At 50.7% G+C, this 20,396-nt stretch overlaps 9 protein-coding genes across 9 annotated transcripts; 4 read left to right on the forward strand and 5 right to left on the reverse strand.

Moving 5' to 3' along the window:
• Window positions 1–1,681: 1,681 nt before the first annotated feature.
• On the reverse strand, window positions 1,682–5,186 carry N7457_000450 (Drug/metabolite transporter; the record flags this gene model as incomplete). The annotated part of the gene is made up of 5 exons (XM_057171518.1): window positions 1,682–1,944; window positions 2,001–2,752; window positions 2,854–3,234; window positions 4,075–4,582; window positions 4,652–5,186. 5 exons carry the CDS (start codon window positions 5,184–5,186, stop codon window positions 1,682–1,684), a joined length of 2,439 nt encoding a protein of 812 aa, XP_057035421.1.
• A 410-nt stretch (window positions 5,187–5,596) lies between these two features.
• On the forward strand, window positions 5,597–8,496 carry N7457_000451 (gamma-tubulin mipA; the record flags this gene model as incomplete). Its single annotated transcript, XM_057171519.1, has 5 exons — window positions 5,597–6,470; window positions 6,803–6,934; window positions 7,035–7,153; window positions 7,231–7,284; window positions 7,348–8,496. The coding sequence occupies 5 exons, from the start codon at window positions 5,597–5,599 to the stop codon at window positions 8,494–8,496; spliced, it is 2,328 nt and encodes a 775-aa protein (XP_057035422.1).
• Window positions 8,497–10,160: 1,664 nt separating this feature from the next.
• N7457_000452 (uncharacterized protein) lies at window positions 10,161–10,379 on the forward strand (the record flags this gene model as incomplete). Its single annotated transcript, XM_057171520.1, has 1 exon — window positions 10,161–10,379. The coding sequence occupies one exon, from the start codon at window positions 10,161–10,163 to the stop codon at window positions 10,377–10,379; it is 219 nt and encodes a 72-aa protein (XP_057035423.1).
• Window positions 10,380–11,123: 744 nt separating this feature from the next.
• On the reverse strand, window positions 11,124–11,671 carry N7457_000453 (DUF1754 domain-containing protein; the record flags this gene model as incomplete). The annotated part of the gene is made up of 3 exons (XM_057171521.1): window positions 11,124–11,145; window positions 11,205–11,302; window positions 11,420–11,671. 3 exons carry the CDS (start codon window positions 11,669–11,671, stop codon window positions 11,124–11,126), a joined length of 372 nt encoding a protein of 123 aa, XP_057035424.1.
• A 578-nt stretch (window positions 11,672–12,249) lies between these two features.
• Window positions 12,250–13,026, reverse strand: N7457_000454 (uncharacterized protein; the record flags this gene model as incomplete). Its single annotated transcript, XM_057171522.1, has 1 exon — window positions 12,250–13,026. The coding sequence occupies one exon, from the start codon at window positions 13,024–13,026 to the stop codon at window positions 12,250–12,252; it is 777 nt and encodes a 258-aa protein (XP_057035425.1).
• Window positions 13,027–13,454: 428 nt separating this feature from the next.
• Window positions 13,455–14,720, reverse strand: N7457_000455 (serine/threonine-protein phosphatase 2A activator; the record flags this gene model as incomplete). The annotated part of the gene is made up of 1 exon (XM_057171523.1): window positions 13,455–14,720. The coding sequence occupies one exon, from the start codon at window positions 14,718–14,720 to the stop codon at window positions 13,455–13,457; it is 1,266 nt and encodes a 421-aa protein (XP_057035426.1).
• A 596-nt stretch (window positions 14,721–15,316) lies between these two features.
• Window positions 15,317–16,258, forward strand: N7457_000456 (uncharacterized protein; the record flags this gene model as incomplete). Its single annotated transcript, XM_057171524.1, has 2 exons — window positions 15,317–15,752; window positions 15,828–16,258. The coding sequence occupies 2 exons, from the start codon at window positions 15,317–15,319 to the stop codon at window positions 16,256–16,258; spliced, it is 867 nt and encodes a 288-aa protein (XP_057035427.1).
• Window positions 16,259–16,891: 633 nt separating this feature from the next.
• N7457_000457 (actin-related protein 2) lies at window positions 16,892–18,455 on the reverse strand (the record flags this gene model as incomplete). Its single annotated transcript, XM_057171525.1, has 7 exons — window positions 16,892–16,978; window positions 17,034–17,111; window positions 17,170–17,735; window positions 17,795–18,020; window positions 18,122–18,265; window positions 18,328–18,374; window positions 18,437–18,455. 7 exons carry the CDS (start codon window positions 18,453–18,455, stop codon window positions 16,892–16,894), a joined length of 1,167 nt encoding a protein of 388 aa, XP_057035428.1.
• Window positions 18,456–19,194: 739 nt separating this feature from the next.
• N7457_000458 (NAD(P)-dependent oxidoreductase) lies at window positions 19,195–20,297 on the forward strand (the record flags this gene model as incomplete). The annotated part of the gene is made up of 4 exons (XM_057171526.1): window positions 19,195–19,212; window positions 19,270–19,458; window positions 19,514–19,983; window positions 20,039–20,297. 4 exons carry the CDS (start codon window positions 19,195–19,197, stop codon window positions 20,295–20,297), a joined length of 936 nt encoding a protein of 311 aa, XP_057035429.1.
• Window positions 20,298–20,396: the final 99 nt, after the last annotated feature.

The raw sequence follows: 20,396 nt of genomic DNA on the forward strand, positions 1-20,396 counted from the left end.
TCCGTACGGAGCACGGAGTACGGTGCCTGTAAACCCGTAAATCTTGGAATCTTTCAATCCGGGGGTCCTCCAGGCACCAATCAACAGGGAATCGCATCCGGAGAAAAAAGAAAGCGGGCATTGTCACTACCAATCAGTTGGTCTGAATGACCCATCCAAATCTCGCTTGACTCGGTGGGTCCGGAGGGATAGTGCGCCACGCTGGGGGGCCTGCAACTCAAGGGGACTTTGTATCTCCCAGGTCAGGTGTTCATTGCCGACCAGGGCTAGTCCAGGAGAAGAACGTTCGTAGATGAGAGATTGGATCCCATGAACTTTCAGCTCCCCCTCTGGGGTCCGGGAACAAGCTGTCAGAGTTGCAAGCCGAACAGACTCCAGTCCCCTAATCTTGGCTGTGGAGCCAGATCGGATATAAATAGTGGCGCCAGCTGTATCTTAGCGCCATTTGACAGGGGGTGAAAGAACCCCCCCAAAGACAAACGGACTCCTGGCGTGTCCGTGAAACATTGTCACCCCCTGGCGTCCGAGGAGGGGCCACTTTCTTTGTCCAACCCAATGACAATGGCGGCTTTGACGGGGGCTGGGGTGGTCATTGAGTCGTGGGGGCTGATCACCATGGAATCAATTGGGGCGGTAACGGCAGATCCTGACTTTGAATTTAGAAATGGCCTGCATATGCATTGGTTTAGAAGGTGACCTGTTGAGTGGTTCGCGCTTGTTTCTCACCGTTCTTTGTAAGTGCGTCCACGACCCCGTCCTCCGAATCAGTTGGGCTACATAATAAGCAGTGAATACCAACCAAACCCATGTGCGTCCATGTACGGAGTAGGCACTCCGTAGCAATCAAGAAAACCTGGAAATGATATGCATTGAAGATTAGATTGCGCAGCGGATCTAATTCGTCGGCCACAATGTATCTATTCGCCACCCTAATTCAAAGGAGATTATGTACTCTGTACTAGTTAAGTGAACGGTCTTGTACGGAGTACGGCCTGCACCCGTACTTTTTCCAGGTAAATTATGTGTATTGCCTGGATACCTGTAACAATGCCCTCTTGCCATTGTGGATACCGTACTCACCAAATCCATGGAAATCACATCTGGCTTCCAAAAAGCCAATCCGCTCGGACATACCCGGCCCAAACCAAAGAAAAAAAAGAGAAAAATAGCGAGAAAAAAGAACGAGTCATGATGTCAGAATCCGCCGAATCGAGTCGCACTTGCCTAATCAGGAAGGTCGGAGCTTGGGAACCAGATCTGAAATCTGGGGCAGTCCAATCCAACCGGAGATTCCCCGGCAGATAAAGTACATGCTGTACTCTTAAGCTTCCCGAAAATTGGCGAGTCAATCCCGATTCATTGATCATTATATCCAATATCCAATGTGTATGGTCTAAAGAGGCCCGGGCAACCAGACTTCCGCTCCATGAAGCGGAGTATATCTATGTGTAGTAGACGAAAATCCAACGCTGCACCTTTTGAAAGAAACCGAAACTTGTCTGTCAGCCACAGAATTAATTGACGATGCCAAAGTATCTTGATATCGTGCTCAGTAAGACCTTGTGAAAGATGGCAAGATGAGGAAGTAGAAAAAAAATTGCAAGAGTTCAGACAGAAACGCTGGCCACAATGCATATGCTGCGTATAAAAAAAACCCCCTCAATGAGAAAACACCATGAGCCTATGCATCATCACTATCAGTATCAACCTCGTCGTCCACTGGATGCTTCTTGCGCTCCTCCTTCATCTCTCTATATGTGCTGAAGCTCAACAGAAAGAATGCCAGCATAATCAAAACGCCGCCGATGATAGATGACATAGGAAGTGGCTCTCCGGTTCGGAACCAGTCCACCAGAGCGACCAGGAAGATGGTAAGGAGAGCAGCCACCGAAGATAAAACGGGCGATGTGAGAGAAATGAGCACAAGAAAAGAGCCCGAGAATACTATTGCCGTGTTAGCCGATTGATTCTCGGTTGGAAAACACATGGTGGCTACTTACTAGCATTGGAAATCACCGAGATGAGCAGCATCCATCCGACCTCGCCGGTCGGCCATACAAACGTCTCCAACCCCGTCCAGTGCAGGAATGGCAATGGGATCCACAAGATGAGCAGGGTGAAACACCCGATGAGGCTGCCAAAAGTATTGGCAAATATCGTACCGCGGCCAGGACTGGTGCCTTCCGGAGGACAGGCGAAGCGTTTGTACAGCACCTCGTAAAGTCCATAGAGGATACTTCCAATACCGATTACGAGGTTTCCGAGCAGTCGATTCTGGCCCCCGCTGTCTTCTGTTGTCCCCTCTCCTTCTGAGACATTCTTCTCAGCCCGACCCCCATAAGCAACGACCATAACGCCGACGATGGCCACAGCCACAGAAAAGATCTTATCGAACCGCAGCTTCTCGTTCAAGAGTGGGACCGAAAAGGCATACGCGAAGAAAGCCGAGCAGTTGTAAATTGCTGTCAGATCGCTGGCGGTGGTCATGTTGACTGCCACGTACCATGATCCGCCTGCGACTGTAAGAGCGGTTGTTACAAAGGCGGTGGTCTTCAGAATATACGGAATGGGCGATCGGTTGGAGGCCCGGGTGCTCAGATGGACTTCCCGGGATTCTACCATCTGCGCAGTGGAGCGAAGGAGAAAGATATGGCGTCGCCAGAAAGCATCCCACGAGAGCTTCCGTTTTTGTAACCGAAGGATGCCTAGTTGGACTAGCCAGAGCAAAGACCATGAACCGTGGGTCATATAGCTGCATTGGAAAGCCAAATGGTAAGCGTTTACATTCGGGGAAACGAGGTGCGCATGGGCTTGTTGTCGGGCTCATCTTCCAGAATTCGCGTGCGGACTTACAGCATGCAATACGGCTTCTTCCAATGCAAGTCATTTGAAATGTAAGAAGCGGTCTCCGTTTGAACCACGAAGCTAATCAGACTAAGCAAGAGGAACCCAGATGCAACGAGGTACCTTTTGCGGGCTTCCTGGGAAGCGTCGAGTTCCGGGCTTTTACTCCGGATCGTTGGCCGTCTAGTATGGTGCAACATAGGCTCCGCATCGCCGTTCCCAAAGCTCGATCGGGATCGGCGATAATAGCTTTCCTTGAGGAGGGGTTGTTGCGAGCGGCCATCCGTCGGTCGGTGTAATGGGGGGCGAGTGAGGGCCATCTCGTCGTCAGAGTCGAAGTCGTGGACTGCGTCCGGGGGCTGGGTCACCCTCGGCTCTGAAAGCTCGAAGCTGTCTGAAGCCACAACGGCGTTGATGAGGGTATGTGCTAATTGGCTTAACTAATTCGACATGAATACCACCGTTGAAGGGGGTAACTGTCCGATTTACTGTCTTGGGACCGAACGATAACAGATAAGAAGCCGAGTCACGGTCGAAAGGCCACTCATCCAGGTGATACAGACAAGATGGCTAGAGTTTATCTGGCGGAGAAAGATTATCTATCCATGGAGTCTATCTCCACGTGTTCGATATACGCTGCACACTGTTCGCAATGTGAAACTTGGAAACTGTTCGGGGATGGCAGGAGCCCGGAGGTGAAGATACGTTCAGCGTGGTGTATAGCGAGGATCAGATCGGATAAGATTTTGAGAGGATTTTGCAAACAGAGCCATCCAGGCCAAAAGACAATCAGAACTGCAGTGAAGCACAATGAGATGGCCACCTTCAATTGTCGTCACAGGGGTCCGCTTTTGACAAGTGGAGGTGACCAGGGATGCACGTGATATGGAGCCGCTAGCCGAATTAGGGCTAGCGCGTGGAAACTATGTCATCGGGGCTATTTCTGGCCCCAGCGTCCTCGAAGGGTTTGAGGGCATCGGCCCTCGATGTCTTAAATTAAATCAGAAGACCTGATAGGCAACTTTTACGCGATTTTACCCTAGTGACTAACAAGGGCATCTGACCACATTTCTCAGATGCTTGGTCTCCACTTCGTATTTGTGGACCATGTTGCGACCTTGTATCGTACGAGGTAGCTTCAGATTGATTCCCTGACGCTAATATTGATGTAAACTGGTTTTACGGACAGCTCCCGTTGGGAATCCTTCTCAATATCCCACTTTCCCTTACACCTTTGGCCCGAAGATAGCCTTTTGGGTATCATAAGTGTACTTCAGATCCAGGTGCCAATAGTTTGGAGAGTTGGACTTGGCTACCAGCCATGCTTGGTCCAAAGCCTGCACAACCTCCTCCGGCAGCGGGCCCTTCTGGAGATCAGCAAGGTTAGTTTCGAGCTGTGCGAAGCTGCTAACTCCCACCAAGACTCCATCCCGACCTCCGTTGTCCATTCTCAGAGCAGAGTGGTGGCGGGCCCAGCGCAGAGCTGTTTCGAGTAAAGTGAGACCGTGTTTCTCTACAACGGGCTCAATGATACTCAGCGCTTCAAAAGTGGCATCTCTGAAGTAGCGGGCGCGATAGTTGGGTCCAGTAGAGCTTGAATCGCTGTATCTGCCTTCTGCAGGGATATCTTTTGTTTTGTATTTGCCGGAGAAAAGACCACCGGCGAGCGGGTTGTAGATGACAATGTCAAGGCCGTACCGGTGGCAGGCGGGGACGAGTTCAGTCTCGATGTTGCGGGCTGTTGAGAATTATGTCAGCTCGGTTGCCATGATATGAGTTATGAAGACCGAGACAAGGTATCACGTACTTATGGCGTTATACATAGCCTGATAGATAGTCGGGCGAACCCATCCTCTCTCGGCACATAGAATACAAATCTCGGCCACCTCAAAGGCTGTATAGTTGCTCAGACCAAGCTGTACAAACTTGCCCTCCTTGTGCAGCTGGTTAACGGCTTCAAGGGTTTCGGCAAATGGAGTGGCTCGATCCGCCGCATGCAGGTAGAAGATATCAACCGTATCGGTCTGCAGCTCTTTGAGGGAAAGCTCCAGTTTCTCACGGAGGATCTCCGGCTTGTGGAAGCCGGGCTGCTTCGGGTACCATTTCGTGGCCAGCGTCAATCCACGTGATTTCCAGTTGGCCTTGGCTGTGAACGCCTCCTGCTCTCCATCGATATAGATACGGGCGGTGTCGATCTCGTTGAATCCTTGCTGCTGGAAGTAATCAAGGCATTTGTTGTACTCGTCCAGTGAAGTGATTCGGGCACCCTTGGCCTCGCTTGGACCAAAGGTCATTAACCCGAGGATCACTCTCGGCTGGAGATTCTGTACGACAAGAGGCATTATGGTATTTGGAGGTTTTGGGGATGTGTCTGAGAAGAAACGAAGTGCGCGAGAGTGGCGGGGTTGCGGGGTGGAGTCGCAATCTTATGCGAAGCCCAAAGTGGAACAACAGATTCATACGCCATACTTGATTGATATTAGACAATATCACAATGTGATAAAAAGTTGTAGGAGTAGAAGAGCCAAATAGCGCTGCCTAGCCCAGCAGCTAGGATCCAAAACTCCGAAACAGATTGCACGCATGTGTATGGAGGCGAGAACTCCTAGCGGGGTTGCGGAGGACCCCGATAACTGATAACAGTGGAGGCCATCATATGTAGTTCCCCAGAGCCATAATCATTGATTTCTTTCCAAAAAGAAAGAAACCATTCTCTCTAATCATATACCCAATTCAGCAAGTGCTTCTTAAAATGAGTCTTGCTCTTGAGCCACGATATGATCCAAGCGATGTCATTCGCCTGGATCCAAGGAAAGGCGAGCGCAAATACAGCATATTGATCATCAACCCCAATACCTCAACACGCATGACAGAAGCTCTGGAACCTATATTAGCTAGCATGAGCTACCAAGATGTGCACTTCGACTACTTCACTGCTCCAGAATCCACCATTGAGATCGAAGGAATCACGATCGAGCCAATCGCCAGCATCAACAACGCCGAAGAATCGTGTAAATCAGCATTGAATTGCTGGTCTGTACGGGATTTGATCGGTCACTACGATGCATTTCTGGTAGCATGTTACTCTGCCCACCCGCTGGTCGGCAGACTGCGGGAGGATATCATGGCAATCGAAGAGGCAAGCCCGACGAGAAACAAATATGTCACTGGAATCTTCGAAGCATCCATCGCCGCTGCTCTGTCCTTGGTCAGTGGGTTCTCATTGGAAAGCCCAATCAATCCAGCGAAAAAGTTACACAAGTACCAAGACAAGGGGAGCTTTGGTGTTGTGACCACAGGCTCTGCGTGGAAGGAGGAGCTCACCAATGCGGTACAGGGAGCCCTGGGTTATGGGGATGAGGACGGGAACTCTATGCACTTTGCAGGCGTTGAAACTACGGGGTTGACAGCGGTCGAACTTCATACCACTGCGCCGGAGGAGGTGCGACGGAGGATCATCGATGCCACCCGCACTCTGCTTCGGAACTCGAAATCTCGTGTTCAAGTTGTCTGTTTGGGTTGTGCCGGTATGGCTGGTATGGAGGAAGCTGTACGAGAGGGATGTACTCAAGAATATGGACTACCAGAGGGTCAACGGGTCCGAATTGTGGATGGAGTTGTTGCTGGTGCTGGGAATCTCATCACAGCTTTGAAGGCAGGATTCTGAGTTACAGCAGTATAGATGGCAGTCGTTGGATTGGTGCATTTTGTAAACATCCATGGAGGAGTTATCAACACTTGAGCATATCACAGTAAATTAAGAAAAAAAGGAGTTGGGCCTGGACTCAACAATCTCTCATCTTTGCACAAACATATGCAATGTGACTCGTTGATGTTCACTTTATCGAAGGGTAGCCAGAGTTTCCGCCTGAGGCAGCAATCTCGGCCAAAATGTTCCCCGCGTCAACGCGTATCGCGTTGACGAGCACCAACACTCGACGGCTTCGGCAAAGGAAAGATGCCAAGGTTTGTTCACCATCCCAATTGATTTACATTAAGGGTCTGCTATTTTGCTGGAATATTGAACCTGACTCTTGGGGGAATTGTAGAGAAATCATCACAATCCAAGCCGGCCAGTGCGGCAACAATGGTATGTGGCACACCTCCTCCTGCCAACAAGACCCTTAAAGCTGCGCTATTTATTGGAACACAAGATATATGATCCATATCGCTGACATCCAAATTTCTAGTCGGCAGCCAGTTCTGGCAGCAATTATGCCAGGAGCATGGAATCAGTGCAGATGGTAACCTCGAGGAGCATGCCACTGACGGAGCGGCCGGTGATCGCAAAGATGTTTTCTTCTATCAGGTGCGTTTTGAAAGCTCTAGAGGGCATACTATCAGCCTGGAGATCCATCGAGAACACTAGCTAACAGATATGGCCAGAGTGACGATACCAGATACATTCCCCGAGCGATTCTCCTCGACTTAGAACCCAGAGTATGCTATCCTTCACCAATATATCGTATTGCAACATGATGATTGACTCAACGAACTTTCAAGGTCCTCAATACCATCCAGACTGGCCCCTACAAGAACATTTACAACCCCGAGAACTTCTTCGTCGGACAACAAGGTATCGGAGCTGGAAACAATTGGGGAACCGGATATGCTGCAGGAGAGGGCGTGCAAGAGGAGATTTTCGACATGATTGACCGAGAAGCAGACGGAAGTGACTCTCTCGAGGGCTTTATGCTTTTACATTCAATCGCAGGAGGTACGGGCTCCGGACTGGGAAGTTTCCTGCTGGAACGGATGAACGATCGATTCCCGAAGAAGCTCATTCAAACCTATTCCGTCTTCCCTGACACGCAGTCTGATGTCGTTGTCAACCCTTACAACAGTTTGCTCTCCTTGCGCCGATTGACTCAAGATGCCGACTCTGTGGTGGTCCTGGACAATGGCGCTCTATCACGAATTGTCGCCGACCGGCTCCACGTCCAAGAGCCTTCATTCCACCAAACCAACCAGCTCGTGTCAACAGTGATGTCTGCATCTACCACCACACTCCGATACCCTGGATACATGCACAACGATCTCGCAGGAATCATCGCCTCGCTCATCCCCACGCCACGCAGCCACTTCCTTCTCACCTCATACACACCCTTCACGGGCGCCAACATCGAGCAAGCCAGGACAGTGCGCAAAACAACCGTCCTCGATGTCATGCGCCGTCTCCTGCAGCCCAAGAACCGCATGGTTTCTGTCAACCCCAGCAAGTCCAGCTGCTACATCAGCATTCTCAACATCATCCAGGGCGAAGCTGACCCGACCGATGTGCACAAGTCACTACTGCGCATTCGGGAGCGCCGCCTTGCTTCGTTCATTCCCTGGGGCCCCGCCAGCATTCAGGTAGCTCTTACGAAGAGATCCCCGTACATCGAGGAAACCGGACATCGGGTCAGTGGGCTGATGCTGGCTAATCACACCTCTGTCGCGACACTCTTCAAGCGCATCGTGAAGCACTATGACATGCTGCGCAAGCGCAATGCCTTCCTAGATTCATACAAAAAGGAAGCACCATTCGCTGACGGACTTGGCGAGTTTGACGAAGCACGGGCAGTTGTGATGGATCTAATCGGCGAATATGAGGCAGCCGAACGGGACGACTACCTGGATCCGGACGGCAAGGCAAACGAGCCCGGGGTTTGATATGCGATGTGACATTTCATTCCCAACGTTTTTTTTTTTCTTTTTTTTCGTTTTTTGCTCCTTTATGCTATTTGGGCAGGGCAAGGGGGGGTTCGGGCGCATCGGTGTCTGCACCGGCGTTTTACTCACATTTACATTATTGCTTTCGAGTTCCAAGGTTTTTTTTTTACTTTTCGTCCCAGGCCGTTCGCAGTGGACATATCATGAAACCAATCCAGGATTTAAAATTGACCATGAACACGTAGCCCGTGTAGCGCGTGTCAACGTGGAGTATTCTGATCTGTACTGTCTAGCGTGTGCTGGTGTCTGCAGTAGGGGGATCCGAGGGCGCTTTACAAAGTACAGTGGGGAGACAGGGAGAAATTGGGTAGCGGGATCGACTGAGGCCTAACCTGATATACCGACACCTGGACATATTACGCTGTGACCCGGATACTGGGACAGCATTTGCAGTCTCCTGCACAGGACCGATGCAATAGCTCCACGCGGATCATCCGTCATGCCTAGCTGGGCTTGGCTTAACCGACTCGTCCATTCGTATCGCGGACAGTTCACCTAAGATCGTTGCAGAGAGGCCTTAGCTCCGTTCGACCAGCATGGCTGTTCGTGCATGAGTGGTCCCATTGGGTGGAAGTATATCGTACGTGGGAGCCATATAGTAAGTGCCTGGAGTACCGTAGGGGATGAAGTCCGGATGAACCTCTTGCCACTCTCGTGGGTGGCGCGGCAAAACGGGTTACATCTCTCGACTTTTTAGCTTTTCATTTTTGGGATGCGAATGATCTCTTTGATCTTAGCGAGTCAACGGAATGAGTTCTTTTTTTTTTGGGTCTTTTTGGGTCTTTTTTCTCTCCTTTTTTGGAACTTGGACATCTGACTCCTTGATCACGTGAAGAGGGCCCTGGAATGCACGGGCTCAGCATTCCGATCGTTAGGCCCGAGAGGATAGGTCGGGGTATGCAGAGAAGGCCGGTATAGGGAAGAAAGGGTCAGAAAGGGTGAAATCAGAAAGACAAGGAAGGCAGCAGAACCACCAAATCGAACCAAAAAAGAGAAAAGAGAAAAAAAAAGAAAAAAAGAAAAAAAGAAAAAGAAAACTCTGTATATCGAGCTGTATCTGTAGTATAGGCCTTCGTATAAGTTCGGGAGACAGATAAAGGGGTCCTATTTGCCTCCCCGATCCAATTTCTCACCCAACCTTGGAAGTTCATACAATTGTTAGGGTCCAGAGGAAATGGTACAATCTAAATCCAATAGAACCAACTAATATCCCCCTAAAAAACCCCTAAATTGCCTAGCCCCAGCATATCGAACCTTCTGGGAAACTCCACTCTCCACCTCCAACATCTGATTCCGTCACCGTCGCCTCACTGAGTCAGCCCCCGTTTTCTTGGTTAGAAGTCTGTTTCTTTGGCTCCCGTGTCTTCCGATCTCCTATATATAGGGCCTGCGTGCTGCTCTGGTTCTTCCTCCCCTTTTTTACCTTGGCCTTTACGTTTTTCCTACACCCGATCACCCGGGCTCCTCAATCCCCTCATCTCATCTCCGCGCCTTTACTCATCTCCTCACCTGGACCGCCCAGAACTCGTCAGAAGTCCTCATCCTTCGACTCCCTAAATCCTTCCGCCTTATCTCGCAGAAGCCCTTATCTCTCTCACATTACAATGCCTCCCCGCAAGCCCCGTTGCAACTTCAAGGAGTGCAAGGAAGCCGCCCAGCGCATCGTCGGCGACTGCAGCTTCTGCGCCGGCCACTTCTGCTCCAAGCATCGCATGCTCGAGGCCCACGCCTGCACCGGACTGGAGAACTGCAAGAAGGAATCACATGCCCGCAACGCCGATAAGTTGAACAGCGAACGCACCGTCGTCGTCAAGGGCGTATGAGGGACACATCATGAGGGAAATCATTGGAGAAATCATTGTCCTGTCACTCCTTTCGACAGATCACAGAAGCTAGAGCGGCCCTATCCTCGTGGCCCTCTTGCCCTCGCTCCTAAATCCTCCCTTCCTTCCCCCGGTCCTCCCTGCTCGACTTCGACTTCGATTCGGGCTCGATTCTTCTCTTCTATGCGCCTCTGCGGTGATCATGGATTTAGCGCGGTGTTTTGATTTTTGATCTTTTGATTGTGATCTAGTTTTTGGATCGGATTTGGTTCTATTTATTTTGTGGCTACGGCTTGTTTTGGGTTGAGTCTTCATGGGGCTTCATTTGCATGGCGTTGTTCTTGGTGTTGACTTGACGTCTTTCTGATCTATTATCATTTACTGCTGCTATTGCTGCTATTTGTCTTGCATTTTGGGCATGACTCTCTTCTCTTTTCGGGGACTGCTAAATAGAGCTATCTTGGATCGTCTTAGTCGTGAATTTTTATACATATTTCAGAAATCTCGAGAATCCCTCTCTCCATCCGCTCTCTCCATCAGTACCAAGTTAGTACCTAGTATCCGTTGGCAGTGGGGTGTCCCCACGTGGACCTATGGTTTATGCCTCAAATCATACGGCGCGTTGTAGACTGCCATAGGAGGAATAGAGAGCATGGAATAAAAGTACAAGTACAGACAAGCTATGCTCGCAAGATGGTAAAAACACCCCGAAACCACGGGCATTTGAGAAAAACGAATCCCCAATCAACCCGGTCCAATCTTCGGCCTATATAACAAAGTCAGCATATACTCCTTAACCCCAAAAGAAACAAGAGCAAGACATACATATCATGATGCTCACTCAGCCGACTAAGATACTTATTCAGCTCCTCCACGCGTTCCTTATGAGTTTTGACACCTTCGCGCTGAAGCCGCTCATGCAACTGTCCCAAAAAAGTCAGTTTCTGCTCTGTACTCCGTACAACCTGTCCAAAGCCGAAGCCTAGCAGAGCCCAATCCGAAAAAAATAAGAAAAAAAAAAATAAGAATCCCAAACGTACCCGTTTCCGCCTTATCTCCTCAGCTCTCTTCTCCGCTTCGGTCTTCCCAGGCACATCGCCCTCCCTCTCTCTCTCCTCCGACCTCACGCCCTCGTTCTCTCGTTCTGGTCCTTCCACTGTGGTCTCTTTCGGCTGTGTCGCTTCTTCCTTCTTCTTGCTCTTCTTCTTTTTCTTCTCTACCCGCCCTCCGCTGACTTTACTCCCCTTCAGCTTGAGCTTGCCGCCGCCGATGGAGTACTCGTCGCCCGCCATGCTTAGGGGTCGAGAGATGCCTCGGGATCGGGTTCTTTAGATTAACCCCCCGTTTTGGCGGTGTGGCGTGGCGCAGTCGCGATATATGAGGGGAGAGATAGGCGTGCGCGTGCGGAGTAAGAGGGGGTGATGGGTTGATCGGTCTTGCGTGCGGATGTAGATGTGGGGATTCTCGTTTCCCGGTTTTGGATTTGACGTAGGATGCGCCTGCTAGGTGGTCGTGTTTGAATTTGAGTGTTGGATTGAGAATGGAGGGTTGGGTTCTTGGAGTCGCAGTTTGAAGTTGGGGTTGGGCCAATCAGAGGCGGTGGCGGGTTTGGGAGACTTCGATCTATATCGTGCGACTTCTTGAACAGCACCACTGAGCACGGTATTTGGTTATGTGTAGATCTTTGGCGGATATTGGAAGACCTTGTATATCTCACTGGCTAGTTAGTTGAGCCGTGGAAGAATCGGTTGAAGCAGGTGAATAGATCTTTGCATGCAACGATTTCCTCTAGCTACTTGGATGTATACCTCTGGGACTAAGTACATTCATCACAAAATCAACATACAATAACCCCCCAGATATTACTAAATCAACACTTGGGATCCATAGCCTCTAACGCATCCAAGCCCGCAAGCAAAACCTGCGCCCTCTGCGCTCCCTCCCAAGCCTGCACGTACTGCTCTCGTCCGCCCCCAACACCATCCGTCCCAAACTTCCGACCAAACTCCCCCGCAAACGTCTCATAAGTAGTCTCAGGCTTCGTCCGACACAACCAACACATAATATCCTTAAACCCTTCCCCATTGAATCCAGCCCGCGGAAACACCCGCATAATCGCCTCATACTCCTGCGCCGTAATCAAAGCCACATCATCCGGGCCGCGGAGACTAGGTCCCATAAAATCAGCCAATACGCCCAAATTAGTGAGAGCAACCTCCGGAGCGGCATGTCTGGCAATCGAGGCCGTAGTGTGCAAGGCGATGGCATCCCAGATGCGCTGGATTGTCGCTTCGGTGATGCACTCCGTGTGCTTGTTTTCAGATCGAATGAGGTCGCGGGCGATGTTGGCGCTGTCGACCTCGAAGCGTTTGTCTGCTGATAAGAGGGCGGGGGTTTTGGCCCACCCCATGTCGTGGAGGATACATCCTATGACTACGGCTTCTAGGTTCAGGTCTGGGTTGTTGTTGAACTCGGGCAGTTTCTTGGCGATTAGGGCTGCCCAGTAGGCGGAGCGGATGGCGTGGTTGTAGACGGGTTCGGTGCAGTGTTCCTTTGCGTATGCGAAGGCTTTGGGGGCAAGTTTTGAAGGTGGGAGTTCGAGGTTGATTGCTGGGATAGCAGGAAGTGTTTCCACGGGAGATGCCATGGTTGTAGTGGAAGCTTTAGGAATTTGGATGGGAATATAGTAAGGGGAGCAATATGTAGTATATCCCATCGGTAGAATCCATCGGCGCAAAAAGTTGATTTATAAGCCTTACAATATCCCGAGACCTCGACAGGGGTGTCGTCGGTGAGCCTCTAACGGGTTATGGAAGGTACAGTCTTGGGGTTAGAAGCATTTGTCATTCATGATGACTGGAGCCTTGTAGCCTTGGAGCATCAGGATTCAGAAGGGTCTAGAGCGCGTGTAGAAAATGCACTTAGGATATTCCTTTCTACATTGGAATTGACCATAGACCTCGGAAATTGGGAGATATATGCAAAAGAGAAGTATATGGAGATAAACTGCTTTTGCCATTTATGATATGCTAGTCATGTTTCCTCATTATTTTGTTGACACACCTGCGAAGGCTCTTAATCAAAAGGAATGGGGCGCAGGTTCGATCCCGCACCCATTCGCTTACGCATTTCAGCGCCCGCAGCCACAGTACTGGGCACCTTGATACCGCAGCAATCACCAAACCAGTCCGCACTCTCATGGGGACGATCGTGGCCATGAGCATGGTCATGGCAGTCATGTTCCTCAACACCTCCTTCGGAAGGATCAGTCATACCTTCAGCAGCAGGCAAAAGACTTCCAAACAAGAAATGCTGCATGATGGGGAGTTTCCCCAGCACCTCCTTAACAAACATCTTCTTCATGCCGCTCTCAACCTTGATCCAATTCTTGGAACCAGAGATATCATCCAACATAGGACTATGCCAACGCAGACCCTTCACCGTCTTAACACTATCAACCCACCGGACTTGATCCAGATAGAGATAATTATCACCCTCCTCATCCAAAGTAGCCGTATTGTGAATACCCAACGGGGTGATATACGGGTGGCCAACCAACTGACTGGCCCCAAATAAGAATGGCAAGAAATGGTAGTCATCCAGACCCCACACTCCATGTGATCCAGCAGGCTCAAGATAGTAAGCAGACTGGATCTCTCGCATGAGATGCATGTACTCGACGTAGACTTTAATCACGACGGCTGGGAAATCACTGGCAGGGAGCAGACCGAGCTGGTACAGACATAGCAGCCACATCATGAAGTTGAGTTCGTGGCCGGAACCGTAGTCAATTCGCTCTCGTGAGCCGAGACAGTTGACTAGGTATGTCGAAGCTTCCTCGATTGCACCACTGTCTTTCATTCCGAGGATGTTGGTGTGCCATGATGCGCTCTGGGCGTTTACATCATCACACAATGCTCGGAAGGCGGGGTTGCCGAATCGAGAACCACCCTGATCAATTGGGGGGTTCTTTTCTAGGAGGGATCGTATCTGGGTAAGGACTGAGAGGACCTTGGAGATGGATTCGGATTGAGGTTTCTTTTGGAGATCGGTGATGGAATGCCCCCGCACAGAGTCAGTCAGTCCAAAGACAAAAGCAAGGACGAGGGTGTAGGTCGGCGATGAAAGGTAGAGTTGATGGTCTTTAGGAGATAGGATGCGTCGAGTTGGTTGCTGGTATTGGTTGGCGGAGAGGTCTGGCGGCGAAGGAAGAGGTGGGGTTATTGGAGTTGGGTCTCGGCCATTGCCGTTTGGCCTGCGTGTGTTTGAGCGCAATGCTGAAAGCTTCTTAGAAAGATCAACCTTCCCAGCGGGAGGCGTTGAAGAGGTCTGTGATGCCATCTTGTTGTCTGAGTGAGGGGAATGAAATCGATAAAGTCGATAATGAGCATGCCAAATGCCTGACCGCCTTCCCTAAACAGAGCATGACGCAACCCGCCAGAGGGGCGAAAAAGGCACGAGGGGCATATTTGTATGATCTGATGTAGGGATCAAAGCAGAGATAATTCTGACATCAATCCATACACAAACCTCCATGTCAAGCATGCCCAGCACCAAGCATCCCCAATCACATCAGCAGTCCTGCGGATAAAGCCCAAGTGGGTTAGAGTGGAGCCATGTGATCGCTTCCCCGGATTGGTCAGGTGACCAAGATCATCGCAATGTTTCACGCTTTTGCTCGAGGTCACATTGTGTGCCACATGATGGCTACAGCACAGTAAGACGAGAAGAAGCCAGGAATATACGCATAGGGCCTCAAGATACCAGACACAGCATTTCTTCTCCATCGCCGCGAACTCCCCGTCTCAAAAAAGCACTTTTTGGCCTTTGTTAGCTTGAAGACATTCCGGCGCCCCAGACCTGCATAATTTCATTTCCTCGAGTCCTCGGATTGGACAATACCGTTTAGTGCCTCTCTAGGAGCCAAGCACGCCATAATGAATACATTTGACTCATCGGTGACACCTCCGACAGGCCCCGGCAGTGCTGGAGGAGCCAAAAACAACCAGTCAAGCTCGCCCACCGACACAGATTCCTTGTCGTCGTCCACTATCAGCAATCGGTCCCACTTAAGCAGTGCATCCCGAAATGCGCGTAACTCGAACCCCCCTCAGACGTCATACCAGTCAACCGAGTTCACTCCGATCAACGCAACCGGCTCCGTGAGACGCGGGTATCAGTCTACCGAGCAAGCGCAAGCTCAAGATCCCACCACTCAGGCCAAAGACCCCCAGCCCAATGCCAACACCAGCAATAGCGACCAAAGTTCGAACTCCGAGTCGCAGCAGTCCTGGTATGCCCGATTTGCAGATCGATATGGCAGCCTCGAGTTAGAGAATAAAGGCAGTGTGGCACGCGACCACCTCGCATTAGGTACGAGGATATCCTAGCCTGAGACTTCGCATATGCATCTTCTAAACGGCAATATTAACATCCTCGTCCAAACAGAACGAACCTTCCTAGCATGGATGCGCACATCCCTGGCATTCGCTTCAATCGGCATCGCAGTGACGCAGCTCTTCCGTCTGAACAGCACCAACGCAAATACACACTCCGCCGCCTTCGATCCAGCAACCGGATACAGCTCAGGTATCCTTCCGCCACAGTTTGCCTCGTCCGGTTACGATGCAGCCGCTTCCTCTGCATCCTCCCGTCTCCGTAGCGTGGGCAAACCTCTCGGATCTACCTTTATCGGGGTCTCCATCCTCATTCTTATCGTTGGATTCCACCGCTACTTTGAGAGCCAGTATTGGATTATCCGCGGGAAGTTCCCGGCTAGTCGGGGCAGTGTGGCATTGACGGCGTTTGTGGCTGCTGCGCTGATTATTGCTGCTTTTGCGGTTATTCTGGCGGTTTCGCCAGGTGCCATTGAGCGTTAGTTGATGGATATCTCTGGGTGACTTTTCATTCCATTTTCTTTTTTTTTTTTTTTTTTTTTTTGCATTTGTCGTTATTTCTCGTGCGATAGTGATTATTATCTTCTGGCGGTTTGCGTGCGCAGCATCTTTCACATTTTCGGATTTCTTCAGCCTTTTATATGAGGTATCGCGAATGGGCAACCATTGTTGGATAGGAGCGAAGAGGGGGAGAGCAACATGTACATATGTGTATGCTTGGACGTCTGTTTACTGATATTGTTTACTGATATTGACGATAGATTGTATGCAATCATGATCACGAATTCGAACCTTGCCTACGTGTAAATAATCCGGAACGAACATACGTAGATGGCCTAAAAAGCCAGTATAAGACACAGTCGATAGAAATATTTCGTTCTTTTCTGTCATGAACGCCCCGAATCCACCCGCACCAGACCAGTCTAGGCACAATGTAGGAAGCAGGGGAAACTACAAGATTGACGGGAGTATATCGACAAGGATGGGGGGAAGGTGGAGGTAAAGAAGAAAAAGAGGATAAGAGAAAAAGACCGGCGCAATATGGCTTGCAAACAATGCGAAGCAAAAAATCACAGAAAAAAGGAGCAGACCAAGAACCGCCTAAATACAATCCGATTATCGCGGGCCGAGCTTGTCCAGGGCGCGCGCACCCTGTTCCTGCCACTCCTGCTTGCTTACCCACATGTCGTCCTTGTCGGCAATCTAGGGAAAACGATATTAGTGAGAGTTGATGTCGAGTAGCAACGGGGAAACAAACCAAGTTGGCGAGGACGGCACCACCCAGGAACACCATGTGTCTCCGACGTGGGGGATCTTCGATGCGGACCTTGAATTTCTGTAAAATCGTTAGTCAAAATGAATTTTTGTTTGTCTTTGGGGTTCAGTCGACATACGTTCAGACGCTCTGGGTCACCACCCAATACCCGGGTGAGCCAGAGCTGCTTCAGCTCCTTCTCCAAACGGGAAGGCAGACCGGGGTACATGCTGCTACCACCGCTGAGCACGATGGCCTTGTATAGACTGGAGCGAACGTCGACATCGGCACCCTGAATACAGTTGAAGAGCATTTCAGCAATACCGGGCTGGTCAACATCGACCAAGTGAGGCTGGAAGAGGCACTCGGGGGCCTCGAAGCGCTCACTACCGACGCGGATGACACGACCATCGGGCAGGGTGTACGACTCAACGAGAACGGTGGTATCCTCGGAAAGCTTTTTGTCCAACTCGAGATCGTACGAGACGTAGGCGAGCTTCTCCTTGATCTGGCGCACGGTTTCGAAATCGGCGGTACGGTTCAGCGCATAGCCGCGACGCAGAAGAAGGGCAATCAGGTTGCGGGTGACGTCGCGACCGGCGACGTCTAGGCGGCGGATGTGGTGGTTCAGTACGGTCGATTCGTACACTGGAATAATATGTGTCACACCGTCACCGGAATCCACAACCACGCCGCTGCTCAGACCTAGAACGTCCCCCGTCAGCATTGGTCTCCAGCTCACGCTCTTGGCTTGCTTCACATACCCTGGGCATACAGTGCCAGCACCGCCTGGATCGCTACATAAACTCCACCGAACCCGTATCCTTCCAGCATCACCTCAGCCATCTGCTCGCGGTTCTTGAGCGGGTTCATCGGGGGCTCCGTGAGGAGAATCTTGCGATCCGTGGGGTCGATCTTCATCTTATCGTAAAAGGTGTAGTTCCATAGATGTTGCATGTCGTCCCATTTCTTGACAATTCCATTCTCCATCTATGAGAGCGCAGGTTAGGCATTGACAAGGCACAAGTCTGGTTCGCGGAGAGGGCGGGGTATGACGGTCAGCGAGGACAAGCACCTCCGACAAAACATACAGGATAGCTGATTTGGAGCATGGATCGTGCGGCAGCGGCTTCATCACCGCACATGATATCCTTGACCACGATGTCGCCGCCCTGCTCCTCCGTTCGCAAGATAGGCCGCCCCACTATCGAGGGGAACTGGTGCTCTGGGAAGTTCTGGTGAGGAAGATATAAATTAGAATAGAGCTTCAGGCAATTGTAGAGAGCTTGCGACATACCTGGGCGGCATAGCCGACCTTAAGGAAACCGGTTCCTCCATCGAGGACTGCGGAGTAGCTTGTTAGCTTGGAGCTGGGACACGGTAGCCTGGGGGAAATCGGTGTGTACCAATGGGCATTTCCGCCATGTTGGAGGAATTGGGGATTCAACGGCCAAGTGTTGGGTTACCGTTGGAGATTAATATTCTATCCAAGAACTCCCAAGATGAGCGGGATTGGGAGGGTTCGAGGGAGAGCGGAGGTGTTGGGGATGTTTGAAGTCGAGCCACGACGAACGGAGCATCATAACTTACGTGACCATACCGTACCTGATATTCCCTCCCCACAGTTGGGGGTCAGCAGCAGTCATGACGGTATGTAACGCATCAACGCATTTCCAGAGCAGGCAAGCTTGATGATCATAGATCAAAGTGTAAGGAAGGCTCTGGGGTTTCTTATAAGTCGTAGGACAGACTTGGAATCAATATCTGCACTCGCTATAGTACATGTGGAACGCCTCGCATTAAAGGGGTATACACGTGGGCTTGGATCCAAGGGCATAAAGAACATAGAAGTAAAGAGAGGCGTGATATAATTACATGCACGTTAGCTACAGGGTTAAATCGAACGTCTGCTCTGAAGAAAACCATCGATCACAGCAAGGGGAGCTTCCTGTCGGCCGACTCCGATTCCTCGGGAAAACACGCGCTCCACCAGTGATTTCTATTGTCTCTGGAGTCAAAACCAAAAGTCCCAGTGATCAGCCCAGGTAGACTTTATATTGGTGAAATCTGCTTGATCCAATCCCCATCTCACTCTTACAGCAGTCCTTGGAGCTTAGAATATCATCGCCACCCCTTGACTCGGAACTCCGGCAAAACAGCAACGATGACACAAATCGGCTGGGTGAGTACCTTCTACAGGGAACACTCTACTAAATAACATAGCTGACAATCCATTCAGTATGGCCTTGGGTCCATGGGCCTGGCAATGGCCTCAAACCTCCAGCGCCACCTAGCTGCAAAGAAGGCACTGGGCCTGATCTATTCGAACCGCACGATGGCACGCGGATCCGCCCTTCAAGCGTTGGGTGCAGTCTCAGAGCCCAATTTCGAGAAGCTGGTATCTCGCTGCGGTATCATCTTCACCATGGTAAGCCAATTTCCGATAACCCGCACCGCAACACAAGCCTAACCGCTTTTCCCAGGTCTCGAATGACTCAGTGCTTCAAAGCCTCTTGTCTACCGCCATGGGCTCCAGCCAGTCCTTGAAAGACAAGATCTTCGTCGACTGCTCAACAGTGCACCCCCAGACCGTAAGCTCCGCTGTGTCCCAGCTGAAAAGCAAGGATGCGTCGTACGTAGCAGCGCCGGTCTTCGGCGGGAACCCTATTGCCGTCGATGGCAAGCTTGTGTTTGCCATTGGCGGTCCTAAGCACGCGACTGAGGCCGTCAGACCTTTGATTCAGGACGTCATGGGTCGCCGTGTCATTGACTGTGGTGAAGATGCTACGAAGTCCTCGCTTCTGAAGATTGCGGGTAACATTGTTACGGTTAATATGATGGAGGCTGTTGGCGAGGCTCAGGTCTTTGCGGAGAAGACGGGTCTTGGAACTGGTGTTATGGAGGAGCTTATTGGTGAGGCTTTTGGTGCTGTTGCTGGAGGATACTCCAAAAGGTATGTTGCAATGTTTCGTCATGCTGTGGCTTCTCATGTTGATTCCCATTTCTAGGCTGACTACCGGAGCTTATGCGCCACCCCTGGACTCTCGACCTGGCTTTGGTGTTTCTCTCGCTATCAAGGATGCTAATCATGCTATGTCAATGGCTCAAGAGCAGGGCGTCGAGCTTCCTGGTCTTGAGATTGCCCGGGCTAACATGGAGGCTGCGAGAGAATATGGCGGAGAGTGTCTGGACAGTAGCTCCATGTATGGAACGTTGCGCCAGAAGGCTGGCCTGGAGTTCTGGAATGAGAAAAGCCGGAAAGAATAGAACGGGAAGGTAGGGCTTCCACTTCGGGAATTATTATGGCCATCAAATTTGTATTTGTTGAAATATTCAGAAATAAAACCATCTATTGGCGACGCTTAT

This window comes from Penicillium paradoxum (genome assembly GCF_028828445.1).
Source record: "Penicillium paradoxum strain IBT 22861 chromosome Unknown utg000002l_segment0_segment0, whole genome shotgun sequence".
Taxonomy (NCBI): domain Eukaryota; kingdom Fungi; phylum Ascomycota; class Eurotiomycetes; order Eurotiales; family Aspergillaceae; genus Penicillium; species Penicillium paradoxum.